At 33.7% G+C, this 12,492-nt stretch overlaps 3 protein-coding genes across 3 annotated transcripts in view; 1 reads left to right on the forward strand and 2 right to left on the reverse strand.

The window, feature by feature from the left end:
* LOC142354357 (uncharacterized) overlaps positions 1-12,492 on the forward strand; it is a 350,658-nt gene that overhangs the window by 123,305 nt on the left and 214,861 nt on the right. The window lies entirely within an intron of this gene.
* Positions 1,288-4,934, reverse strand: LOC142354761 (uncharacterized). Its single transcript, XM_075407145.1, has 3 exons — positions 3,927-4,934; positions 2,354-2,773; positions 1,288-1,940 (listed from the first exon to the last, which is right to left on the reverse strand). The coding sequence occupies exons 1-3, from the start codon at positions 4,103-4,105 to the stop codon at positions 1,736-1,738; spliced, it is 804 nt and encodes a 267-aa protein (XP_075263260.1). The 5' UTR covers positions 4,106-4,934; the 3' UTR covers positions 1,288-1,735.
* Positions 12,154-12,492, reverse strand: part of LOC142353902 (uncharacterized) — a 52,667-nt gene continuing 52,328 nt past the window's right edge. The window contains exon 17 of the mRNA XM_075406130.1: positions 12,154-12,313. The gene's annotated coding sequence lies outside the window, so the exon portion shown is untranslated. The remainder of the gene's footprint in view (positions 12,314-12,492) is intronic.

Raw genomic sequence — 12,492 nt, forward strand, 5'->3', positions numbered from 1 at the left:
ATCGGCTGCATTTACCTGGCTGCATTCGGCGGTTAATCGAGCTGAAGTAATTAAGTAATTGTCAAAAAAACTAATTAGGTCTAGTAAAAAACCGATTTTTCAAGATTTTCCAGTATGATTTTTGTGGTTCTTCCCTCCTCCTTTTCGATTCCGAGCATGGCAGTGGCAGAGTTACTGAAATCAATTATAGGAGTACTGATATAGTACGGCCAAAAAACTTACTTACACAGTTCTCCGGAACAAACAAAACGACAAAACCACATAAAACAAATCAGCCTAAAAACAAAATAGCAAACGGGTTGTCGGAAAATGATCTCAAGCCAAGTTAAATACCAACTTTTGAGGTTTTCCAGTATAGTTTTTATAGCTCTTCCCTCCTCCTTTTTCATTCCGGGCTTGGAGCCGGCTTTGGCAGAGTTACTGAAATAAACTATAGGATTAGACTTAACATTGATCACAATATCTTTACGACTACAAAAAAATCCTCGAATACCAATAAGAGCAATAACCGAAATTTTCAGAATGTTGATTTCTCTACAAATGATTCGTTTGATTACAAAAGAAAGAAAAATTGAAAGTGTTTGTCTTCGTCCTTTATAAGGTAAATTAAACTTAAAATGGAGAATTTATATGGCTCAAAATGTCTCTAGGTTTTTTTTAAAAAATGTATTTGAATTTAAAATCTTACAAGAAATTTGCAAGATTATTGCGAGGTTTCACATTCAAAAAGTGTTTAGGAAAAAATCAGTTTGAGTAACTTCGGTGGTCAAAAATTCTGGATAAGAGTAGGGTCACTTGGTTTTCAGTTAATTTTAACGACCAAAAATACACAATTGAAATTTCCAGAATTCGAAAAACAATAAGGTTCTTGCAAGCTTCCTGCGAAATCTTGAATCGGGCTGAATAATTTTTCAGTGAATTCGGTTTTGTAACTTGTTAAATAAGCAGTAATTTGCTTCAAAGATGTTTTCTGAAACATTTGTACCCTGATTTATTTTTGCCTTGATTGATATCTTGCAAGGTTCATGCAAGAATCTCGCAAGTTTTGAATCTTCGTGTAGGAATCTTGCAAGATTTGAATCCGCTCATCACGAGGGTTGCCATTCTGCTCAAAGAAATTAACTATATGACCGCGAATGTCGATATTTTTCCTCAAAGTTAAAATTTCAAAATAGTTTGAGAGACGATAAAAAATTGCTCAGGGAAAAATCGTTGTATGGTTTGCATATAATCCAATCCTAAAATTTCTTTCAATCAAAAAATTGCTTGAGTGAGGTGATTGAAAACTTTTGAAATGAAAGTTTATTTCTAATTAAAGGTTAACCTGAAGCTATTCACATGTTTTAAACTTTTTACCAATACAATAAAGCATCACTATAGATGGTTAAGTGGAATTTAGTGCGCAGAAAACTAATCACAATAAGCATAATTGACTGAACTCAGATTTAAAGCACTTATTGCGAAACTGTCCTTTAAGAGTAGCTGATTAATATCTAGCAGGAATTCCTTTTCCTCGAAATTGTATTTGTTAGAGTTGTTCACCTTTCTAGCTTTATTATTTTCTCTGAATAGGCTCTGCAAGTTTTATTGGTGCAAAAATTATCATTTATGTCTTCAATTTATCAATTTAAAATTGAAAAAAAAACGGGAGAGTTAATTTGTTAAAAATTAATTGAGATTTCACACGCGATTAAGCAGGGGGGGGGTTGCAGAAAGAAAAATATCCGGCAGGTGATTAGCCTCCTCGTGATCCGGGCTCTTGTGGCGGCCATGTTTCTGGAATGAGATCTTTGGGAATCTTGTCAATATCTTCTGGATGGATGAACCATCGTGTATAATTCATGCAGCCCACATGACATGCCCAAGTGGCAGTAGTCCTTACAGTTGGTGTCTGCTGGTATTTCCACATTGGATGACTGATTCTTTGCATTCTGTTGCACCTGAAGACATTTTAGGTCAAATTGTAACAATTCCCAGAAATTCGAACAGAGCGTTGGGGTAATGCAGTGAAAAGTTTGTACTCATAGTTAGGGCGAATTACCCAGCCGTATGCTTACTGCGTACTCTGTTCCATCGAATATTTTAGTCTATTTTAGTGTTTAAACAAAAGCTCATGATCAGTAAAAGCTTGAGACCAAAATATATAGGCTTGATCCCACGTGACATGCCCAAGTGGCAGTTATTTTCACAGATGGTGTCTCTTGGAAAAATGTTTAAGTTTTTGACCCGGGCTTTGATGAAAATTAATCACATTTTTCATATTCACATCAAAGGTAAAAATAAAACGTTATCATTTGCATAATTCCCTCCCTTGTGGTTTTTCACTTTTGAGTGATAAAAAAAAATTACTGACCCGTCGCAAGTGTAGCGAAGTCCTCCCATTCTGATGCCCATGAGGCAAACTGAACAATAATGAGTACCCTCGACGAGAACTTTGTCTTGATGACAACACGACCGACATTGACCAACTCGCTCCTGTTGTTGTTGTTGCTGTTGTTGTTGTTGTTGTTGTTGTTGTTGTTGTTGTTGTTGTTGTTGTTGTTGTTGTTGTTGTTGTTGTTGTTGTTGTTGTTGTTCCTCTGGTTGGTCATCTTGTTGAGGCCAACTGGTGGGAATAAGATCTTTGGGAATCTTACCAATATCTCCTGGATGAATGTACCAACGAGTGTAATCTCCACATCCCACGTGGCATGCCCAAGTGGCAGTTGTTTTCACAGATGGCGTCTCTTGGTACTTCCACATTGGATGGCTGATTCTCTGCACACCGTTACATCTAGAAAAGTTTTTGGTCAAGTTTCTAAGTCTAGTGAAGCCTAGTCTAATCACGTGACTGAGCCCTGGTGTGTTTTTACTATCCACAGAAGAAAGAAATACGGAAAACCGGTAGTCAAAAAATCATTTCAATTTTTACCAGCCATCAAACGGGCCATAAATGCTACCTTTCTAATTATGAAACGGACCATTATGGTACCTTTCGAACCATACAAAGGACCATGATGGTGACTTATCTACCATAACACGGTCAATAATTGCAACATAGCAACTATAAACTGAGCATAAAGTCAGGACAGAGGAAATAATTATTGATGCACTATTTTGATAATGGTTATATAGACTTACCGACATAAAACGGACCATTATGGAAACTTAAAAATCATAGCGAGTTCATAAAACGGAATTCATTTTATTGGATTTTTATGGACCATTATGGTCCGTTTTATGGTTGGTAAGTTTGGTGAACCCGGGTTTTTTAATGAAGTGAAATTCAATTAATGAAAAAAGATGAACGTTCAGTTGTCTCAAAAATTTAGGCCTAAGGGATATTTGTTTGTTAAATTGGATATTATCAACAATTGCCCCCTCTGGTACTTAGTAGAGAATCGCCTCCCTTCTGTGCCATACTTTAGCACAATATTGCTTGGCTTACATTTTTTTAAGCCGAGTATCAGTTTAAGCGCAATCGCTTACCACGATTCACAACCTTGACTCTCACGCGCTGCGGTATGTAATCTGTAAATTGTAGGTCGGTTATTGCGGCGCAGCCCACCGACTGGCTGGTCGGAGTTTTTTCGCTTTGTATTCCAATTCGGCTAATAGCCATAGCATGGCGTGTTTTATTCTTCAGTTTAACATAGTAAGCGCATACGTTAAAAGTTTTAAGTCGTCTCTGGTTGGTTAATAAATGGCTCGCTTAAATTCTATTCATGAATAGCCCCTCTTTTGCAAATTACAAAGTATTGAACGTAAGCCCCCAATTTTGTGACTGTGTACTGGAATTCTGGCTCAACGATAAAAACTTAACGCCATGCACGTCAAAGTCGGCCAAATTCTTTGCAACTGCCAAAAATATCAGATTTTTACCACCTTTTCTCATATTTGCCCAATTTACTGGTCCTAAATAAGAGTGGTACCATAAATTCACTGACCCGTCACAAGTATATCGAAGTCCGCCCATTCTGATGCCCATAAGACAAACGGAGCAATAACGAGTGCCTTCGACAAGAACTTTGTCCTGATGACAACACGACATGCATTGACCAACCCGTTCCTCTTGTGTCCCGTTTTCCACAGAACTCGGTCGCGATTCGTCCTCAGAGCTGCTCATTTTGACAGAAATTGTTTTGATAAATGAAATGCAAGTTGAAATTCTGTCTTCTTTTATGTTAGATTTTCACTCCCTATTGTAGTTTGGACTGTATTGTTAACAAACAGCAATAGAAATACAAACAACAATAGCTAATTTGATTAGGAAAGGTGTGATATTGTTAACCAACTATTCCAATATCAAGAACTACTATATTGTCGTATTTGTGTGACTAATATTAAGAGAAAAGTTTCTTATGCATCAAAAAAGTGCCGCTAAGCGCTTGAAATATTTGATCAAAGCTATTCTAGCCAAAATTAGAAATTATTCGAATACCAAGCCATAAAACCAAGCCAAAAATCAAGTGTCATAACATTAACTGGGGCTATGTGAAAAGTAACTTGATACCAAAGTTAAGTGTCCTGGAGGAATTTTGTCTGGACGTCGTCTGGCTATATGTCTCGATGCCTTATGGTCATAACTTTGTTCTGCGCGGCAAAAATTTAGCTCAGATCAGAATATCTGGTGAAAGCCATTGATATTGTCTGGATATCAAATGTGAACGTCGCTTGGATCTGTTCCGTTGTTGGGCACTCCCCAGTATCCCCCAAAAATGGAGCACGTGTCATTAAATAGTAAATCATTATCAAGATAATAAGTAGCACGTGCGTTTGGGGTGCAAAAGATAGGCACCAATTACGTTCAGGGGACAAACGGAATAAGGATTATAGAGTCTTGGTCAGAAAATAAAGTCATAGTTAGATATAAGTAACACAAAAAGAAAGCGATCAACTCAAATAGCAAGTTGCTTTCAACAGAACATTTTGTTGATAAATTTTCAGTTTTTACATTGTTATGATGGTCTTTATGTTTTTGGTCCCTGGAGCCACAAGTAATTTCACCAAAAATGATTGATGAGATGAAAAGACAGATCGCTTCGCTTGATTACAAAAAAACACATGAAATAAAGAAAACACGTACAGTAAAAGTTAACCACGGAAAAATTCAAATATTTTTTTTTTTTAAATTTATGTCTCCAGCTCACAAAATGGCATCAAGAGCGGGGCTTCGTAGACACTTATCTTCGAGGCGAGCCTCCATTGGAGAAATGTGAGAACTGCGTTTAGTAATACGTTGAGATACCGTTGATAATAAATTTTTTTACTAAAGTTACATTTTTGCATCTAATTTAGAAATAATTTTTGAATACGTTCAACGAATTGCCTGCAATAAACAATTCCACTGACCGTACAATGTACCTCTAGTATTTTTCTCACGCTATACTCCCGCTTCTTCATCCACTGTAGCATAGATTTTTTTAATTATTGCATTCTGCGCCAATCGAATTCTAACATCCCGTCGCTTACGTAGGGTAAATGACTTATATGTGTTGACATTTCTGAGCGTTTCTGAGCGTCTGTTTTCAACAAAATAGTGTTTTTAAGAACATACATCACAAAAATCAATTATTTTTTCTTAACTGCATCTCACGTAATTAAGCGCTTAATTAGCGTTGATTTTACATATTTTAGTGTTTCCAAACTTAGATCTCACATTTTTTGGCATTTAAAGGAGAAGATCTTACATTATTTTAGCGTAGATTTTAAATATACTGAGAATTTCTGCGTTCTGCCATTTTATTATCTTTTTTAAAGATTTTTTAATGAATTGTTGTTTCAAGAATGGTATTCATTATAAATCGAGTTCTCATATCACGTATCTTACGTTGTGCTGAAAATTTTCAAAATTTTGACCTAAACAATTTCTAAGCGTAGATCATAGATAAGTTACGCGTTTTTATGCTTAGATCTCACATAAACATAGAGTTTCTACGCTTTGTACCAGCATTGTCTCTTAATTTTTTTCAGGAACTAATTTTTCATAAAACAGATTCCAAGAATTTTTTAAGCTAATGTTTTGAACGGTAATGTTTTTCAGACAAACGATCAGGCGTAAGAACTGAGTTTATGTAAGATGGGTGCTAAATTGTGCTTAATTACGTAACGTAAACTGAGATATTTAAGCCTTGAAGTTAAGAAAGATCCACTTATTGAAACTCTAAAATTATTTAACTACTACGCTTCAGACACAAACTGACCGCTCAGAAACTCTAAAATTATGTAATTTTCACGCTTAGAAACGACAAAACTATGCAAGATCTATGCATTATAAGAGCAAAATTTTTTTTATGATCTAATATTAGAAACGTCAAAATAAGTCAGAACAAAAATTTTGAACCGCTAAAAGTATTAAAGTTTTGATCCTATGAATAACAAACATATGTAAAATATACGCTTGGAAAAATAAAAATAAGCATTTAAATTATGTGAGATCTATCTTTGTAAACGGCAAACTTATTTAAGTTCAAGGGTTCAAAAAGCCAAATTTTGGTGACATCTACTCTTAGAAACACTAAAACTATTTAAGACATGCGCTTAGAAGCAATAAAATTGTGTTAACTCTTCACCTAAAATTGCCCAAGTTATGAAAGATCTGCACCTAGAAACACCAATAGTATGTAAGATTTACGCCTCGAAACGAAAAAAAAATTGTAAGAACTACGCTTCAAAGCGTCAAATCTATGTAAGGTCTACTCTTAAAAAACGCCGAAAATTCTGTAAAAATTTCGCTTAGAAATAATAAATTTATGTTAGAAGTTGCGCTTAAAAACGTCAGAAATTATCTAGGATCCGATCTTAGAAACTAAAAAAATATATAACAGAAACAATAAAGATAATCAATCGTTGAAATTATATAAGATCTAATCAGAAAACGCCAAACTTACATTTTAAGGGTCAAGTTGAGAAAGGCAGCGAAACACCAATGGAGTTAATGCATTAACCCAAACGTAGAGATGCGATGTAAGGATCCAATTTATATTGAATACAATTCTTACGAAAAATTATTATATTTTGGTACAGTGGTACAAGAGGCGACAGCAATGCAGGAAAGCAGTTGTTCGAATCTCACAAACAGAGGATTAATCGTTAAAACTATTCAAGAGCAAAGCATAAAAACACAGAAACTATGTAAAATCTGCGCTTAGAAGCGCCAAGAGTATAAAAGATGTACGTACGCTTAGATAATCATTTATTTAATGTTTACGCTCAGAAACGACACATTTAGGTAGAACCATTATTTGGAAACGTTAAACCTATGTAATAATTGTGCCCTTAAACGCCATCTAAATTTGTTAGACATACGATCGGAAACTGCAAATCATCCAAAATCAACAAAAAATACACGCTTAATTACGTAAGATTGAACGCAAGAAACAAATCTGGATTTTATTTGAGATCAACTCTTGAAAAATTCAAGATTATTTAACTTCAACGCTTAGAAACGAAAACAACTATAATAATTCTGAGAATCGAAATGTATATATATATATATATATATATATATATATATAAATATATATTTATATATATATATATATTATATATATATATATATATATATATATATATATATAAATTCAACGCGTTCACCGCCATACATAAATTCAACGCGTTCACCGCCAAAAAAAATTGCGTTTTTAAGCGGGGAATTTTCGGCTGGCATCTTCATCAGGGGCGTGATAGCCAAGAGGTAGAGTGTTTCACACGCCAATGATAGAGAGTTCAATCCCCTGCCTCCGTGAAGCTGTCTGCGTAAGGATGAGCTCTTACTGAACCATAGCTTCAAGTTGACCATAGCATGACCAATGTTGGCTGCAATGATGTTACCACGTAAAAGTTTCAGACGCAAAAAAAAGTGGCTATAGTCACCAAGAAAAGAGCAATTCTGCTCATAAAAATATCAGTCTGAAATGTGAGGAATAATAAGTAAAAGGACAGCTGAGAACAGGTCGCTGTGACCTAAAGCTGTTCCGCAGCGATTACGCAGGAACCACATTTTTGTTTATTATTATCTCTATATTAAAAATGATCTCTCTACTCCCTACTCATCTACATTTCTTGCAGATTTTGGGTACATTTCATCAGCAAAAATTTTAAACATTGTCTTGCATTGAATTTGTTGTGTCTATAGCTAATGCTTCTTTAAACCAATGGTTGGAACCATAATACTACAGTGACTGTTCCTGGCTTTAAAATTTTGTCCCAGTCAATGTATTCTTTTCGTTTCTTTATCGGTATTTAAAACAACTTATAGCACGCCTCCACCATCTCTTGTAGTCCAATAACAAAGCATATTTGCTACTCTCTTACCTTTTAGAATTTGCGTACCAGTAGTTTGGCATCCCGAACGCTTTGCTTGCTATTCGATGAATTATGTTTAAGAGTTTTATCCTAAGTTTAAAGCTCATAAAACGATGGCACGTGTTTCGACAAAAATATTTGATACAATTTCTTGCTCATTTTGAAATCTGGGAGGTTCAATTTTTATGATTTCACGTGGTCATGCCAAATAGTCCTGCTACAAGACGGAAAACAATAAAACGGTTGTTAAAGTCACTCAACTAATCCGTTTTTGCAATTTCCGCCTTATAATTCACTGGCCTGCTTTTTACCAACATAGTAACCCCCTACAGTCCAACACTTCTAACAGGAAATTATTTTCAGTACTTTTCTCAGTCTGAAATTTTATACAATAGTACTGCTCAGAATCAAAAATAATATATAATGAGTTGTTTTAACGGTTTAAGCATTTTTTGTTTAACATGTTATACTTGTTTTAGCATTTTAATCCAAAAAAAACATTGAGAACTGAACCTCTGGTGAATTGCAGTTTTTACATTTCTAATAGAAAACACAAAAAGTTTTACGGCGATGTCTGCATAAAAATGGGATCTGATACGCTTGATGTTCAAAAAACGTTTTCATCGTTTCCATAATGAAAAAAAATCTATATATTATATGTGAAATGTTTCCTAATTTTTCTTATATTGTCCCGTGAGCACTGAACTGAGCCTCTGAATTTGGTCTCAGATAAATACTAACAGTTTTAGGCTAACTACATGCTCAAATTGGTAGACACTTATCCGTGAAAACTCCTGATAAAATAAAAGACCAAGATAAAAGTAACTTATTGACCCGTTTTTTTTTCAAATAACTTATAACCATAGTTTCAGTTATATAGTTGAAAATATATATGAAACGTAAAAAGTGAGGACACGTTTTGGCCACTGGATGCCACAAAACGCAGAACTTTGAATTTGTTTAATGGTAATGGATTTCTTGCTTACCGATCTGAAAACGAGTAAATGAAAAAAAAAATAGAGCCTCCATGGAAAAGTTTTTGTTCTCTAATGTTGGTATCAAAGATGTTAATAGCTTGTCATTTTAAAAATTTTTTTGCGCATACATCTTTAATTTTGAACTTTATGTATAAGTTTGCTGCCTTTTTCCGAGGAAGCCAAGTACCAAAACTTTTTCTGTAATATAAAGAGTCTATGCATGCCGTTGCAGCCTAGAGAATTATCCGAGTACAGAAGCATATTACAGTTAAGATGTTTTAAGTAAACATACTGAAGACTTTGGGCGTTTTTTTAAACGATTCCTAATTCATATTTACTCTTTGTAGTCTCAGGCTTAAAAAATTATTCTTGACCATTAATAAAATTGATACCTGCTTGAGATTTACTTTTTTTTCAAAATGCTAAGCCTTTGAAGTGACAATTAATTTGATTAGCATGGCTATCTTTATCAAAACAGCAGATCAAAAGTTTAATGAGTCAATTAAAAGTATATTTTCCCTACTTCCTCATTCCAATCAAATATAGTTATAATGTTTGAAGGTTTACCATTGAAGAGAAGTTGTATCTATTGTGATAGACCCAGCCAAATTTTTTCCACGTTTTGTTTAACCAATTTCGATGGTTTAAATTGTATACGAATTGTAGAAATTGGAGATAAGTTTTGGCCATTCGATTCCACGAAACACAAAATGTTTGAGTTTTACTCCTTTGCGAAATGGCCCCGTAATGGTCGTCTTAACCGAGCCGAAAACGAGTAGATGAATAAAAGCAATTTTAAAACGTTCATAGAAAAATTTTAGTTGCGAATGTGAAAATTTTTAATTAATTATTTCCTCTTGTTGGTATCAAACAATTTGACAGCTTTTCACTTTGAAAAAAATTGTTAAATCTTTAATTCAGAAAAATGTGTAAAAATTTGCTGCATTTTTCCAAGGACGCTCAGCGCCAAAAATTTCGATGTTTCGATTAAGATAAAGTGTCTGTGCAAGATGTTGAAGCGAAGTAACAGGTTTTTTAGGGTAATAGGAAGCTCATTACAGTTAAGATGTTTTAATTAATTTTACTGCAACTTCTGGGCGTTTTTCCATTTCCCTTTCAAATCTGTTTAATGTATCTTTTTGTATTGGATGAACGATGCAGGCCAGGATCATTTTAAAATTCCACGTAAAATGATTTCTAATTCATTTTGACTAATTGTAGTCTCGGGTTTAGAACGATATTCTCGACCGTAACTAAAATTCATTCCTAGTTGTTGCTGATTTTTTCTTCACGATATTAAAGCATTTGAACTGACAATTAATTTGGTTAACATGGCAATTTTTTTAAATCGGAACAGCAGAGAAACAGAACAATGAATCAATATTCCTCAGCCCATTTTATTTGTCAACAAATGTTTCTAAATGTTTCTATTCTCCCCTCCTTGGTCAGGTAAGACTCGAATATCTGCTATTCAAATTCAGTCCAAGGCCAGTCGTTGATTAACTGAAGAATTCTGGTTGTTTGAACATTTAGATGTCGTAAAGCATACAGCTCAGAAGTGTATTTTCTTTTACTTTAGTTTTCCAATCAAATGCAGTTATAATGTTTTAAGGTTTACCATAGTAGAAAAGTTTAATCTATTGTGATAGAAACAGCAAATAAACTTATTTCCACGTTTTGTTTAAATAACTTCCATGGTTGACATTATATATGAATCATAAAATGTAGGGAGAGGTTGTTGAATCTCTTTCAGCAAAATGGTCAAGTAAAGGTTATAGTAAATGAATAAAGGCAATTATCAAGCTTTCATTAAAAATTTTTGATGTTAATTCGAATATATATATATATATATATATATATATATATATTAATCATTTTCTCTTGTTTGTATCAATGATGTTGATAGCTCGTCATTTTCAAAATTTTTTGCTGACTTTATTTCTGAAATTTATGGAAAATTTTCCGAGGAAGATTGGCACCAAAATTTCCTATGTAAGATAAATAGTCGATGCATATTGTTGAAGCGAAGTAGCTGGGTTTTCGGTGAGTTCAGAAACTCATTACAGTCATCATTTTATTTAAATTTACTGAAACGATTGGGTGTCTTTTACATCGCTTGCAAAACTGTTTATTGCATCTTTTTGGATTGCATCAACGAAACAGAAAAGGATCTCTTTAAAATCGCATCTAAAAAGATTCCCAATTCCGTAAGACTATTTTTAGTCTCAGGTTTAAAAAATTATTTTGTGCCAAACTATAATATTACACCTGCGTGATTATTTTCCTTCAAAATGTTTAAGCATTTGAATTGGCAGATAGCTTGGTTAACATTGCTATGTTTATCAAAAGAGCAGATCAACAGTTTAACGAATCAATTTTCATCAGTCCATTTCATTTTGCCACTCATGAAATGTATTTTTCTATTCTCCCCACTTTCGCCAGGAAAGATTCAATTATACTTTATTCAAATTCAGTCAAAGTCCAGTTGATATAATGAAAATTTCTGAGATTGCGTTTATTTATACATTTAGATGTCGTGTAGAACACAGCTTAGACGTGTATTTTCCTTAATTCCTTAATCGAATCAAAAGCAGTTATAATGTTTTAATGTTTACCATATAAGAAAAGTTTATACCAGTAAATAAAATACACTTAAATTTAGAAAAAAAATGAAAAAATACATGAACTTACAAAATACATGAACTTTCTGTTTTGTAGACCCCTTTAGTCTCGATTGACAGTTGTTTTTTTTTGTCTACAAACTGAAGGTCTTTAGTCACCTTGCGATTGGTTGGCGCCAAAAGGAATCAATTAAGCTTGCAACAACCAGGACATCAATGTATTCAACCTGTATTTTGGTTAAATTTGAAAAAAAATCATTAAAAATATGTTATACTAGTAGTTAAATCTATTTCGATTATTAATTCAGGCCAAGATTTTAAGCTAAATATTAAAATGAACTTTTTGTTTTAGTCTCTCGAAAAGTGTTGAATTTTCTGTTTGCAGCAGCCGACACCAACTTTCTTTCATATCTCAGAGTCATCATGTATCTGAAACATAATCACTGTTTTGAGTTTTAAAAGGAGCAGAAAACAAGAAGGAACAAAATGTAATGTAATTAAGATATGAGGCCATTGGATTGGCAAAAGTATGATACCTCAATGACCACTTATTTCTGAAGATCCCAGAGAATTTTTGAATTCAATAAAAAATTATATGATCGTAGTTG

The sequence above is a fragment of the Convolutriloba macropyga genome, chromosome 15 (genome assembly GCF_964194025.1).
Source record: "Convolutriloba macropyga chromosome 15, txConMacr16.3, whole genome shotgun sequence".
NCBI classification, from domain to species: Eukaryota; Metazoa; Xenacoelomorpha; order Acoela; family Convolutidae; genus Convolutriloba; species Convolutriloba macropyga.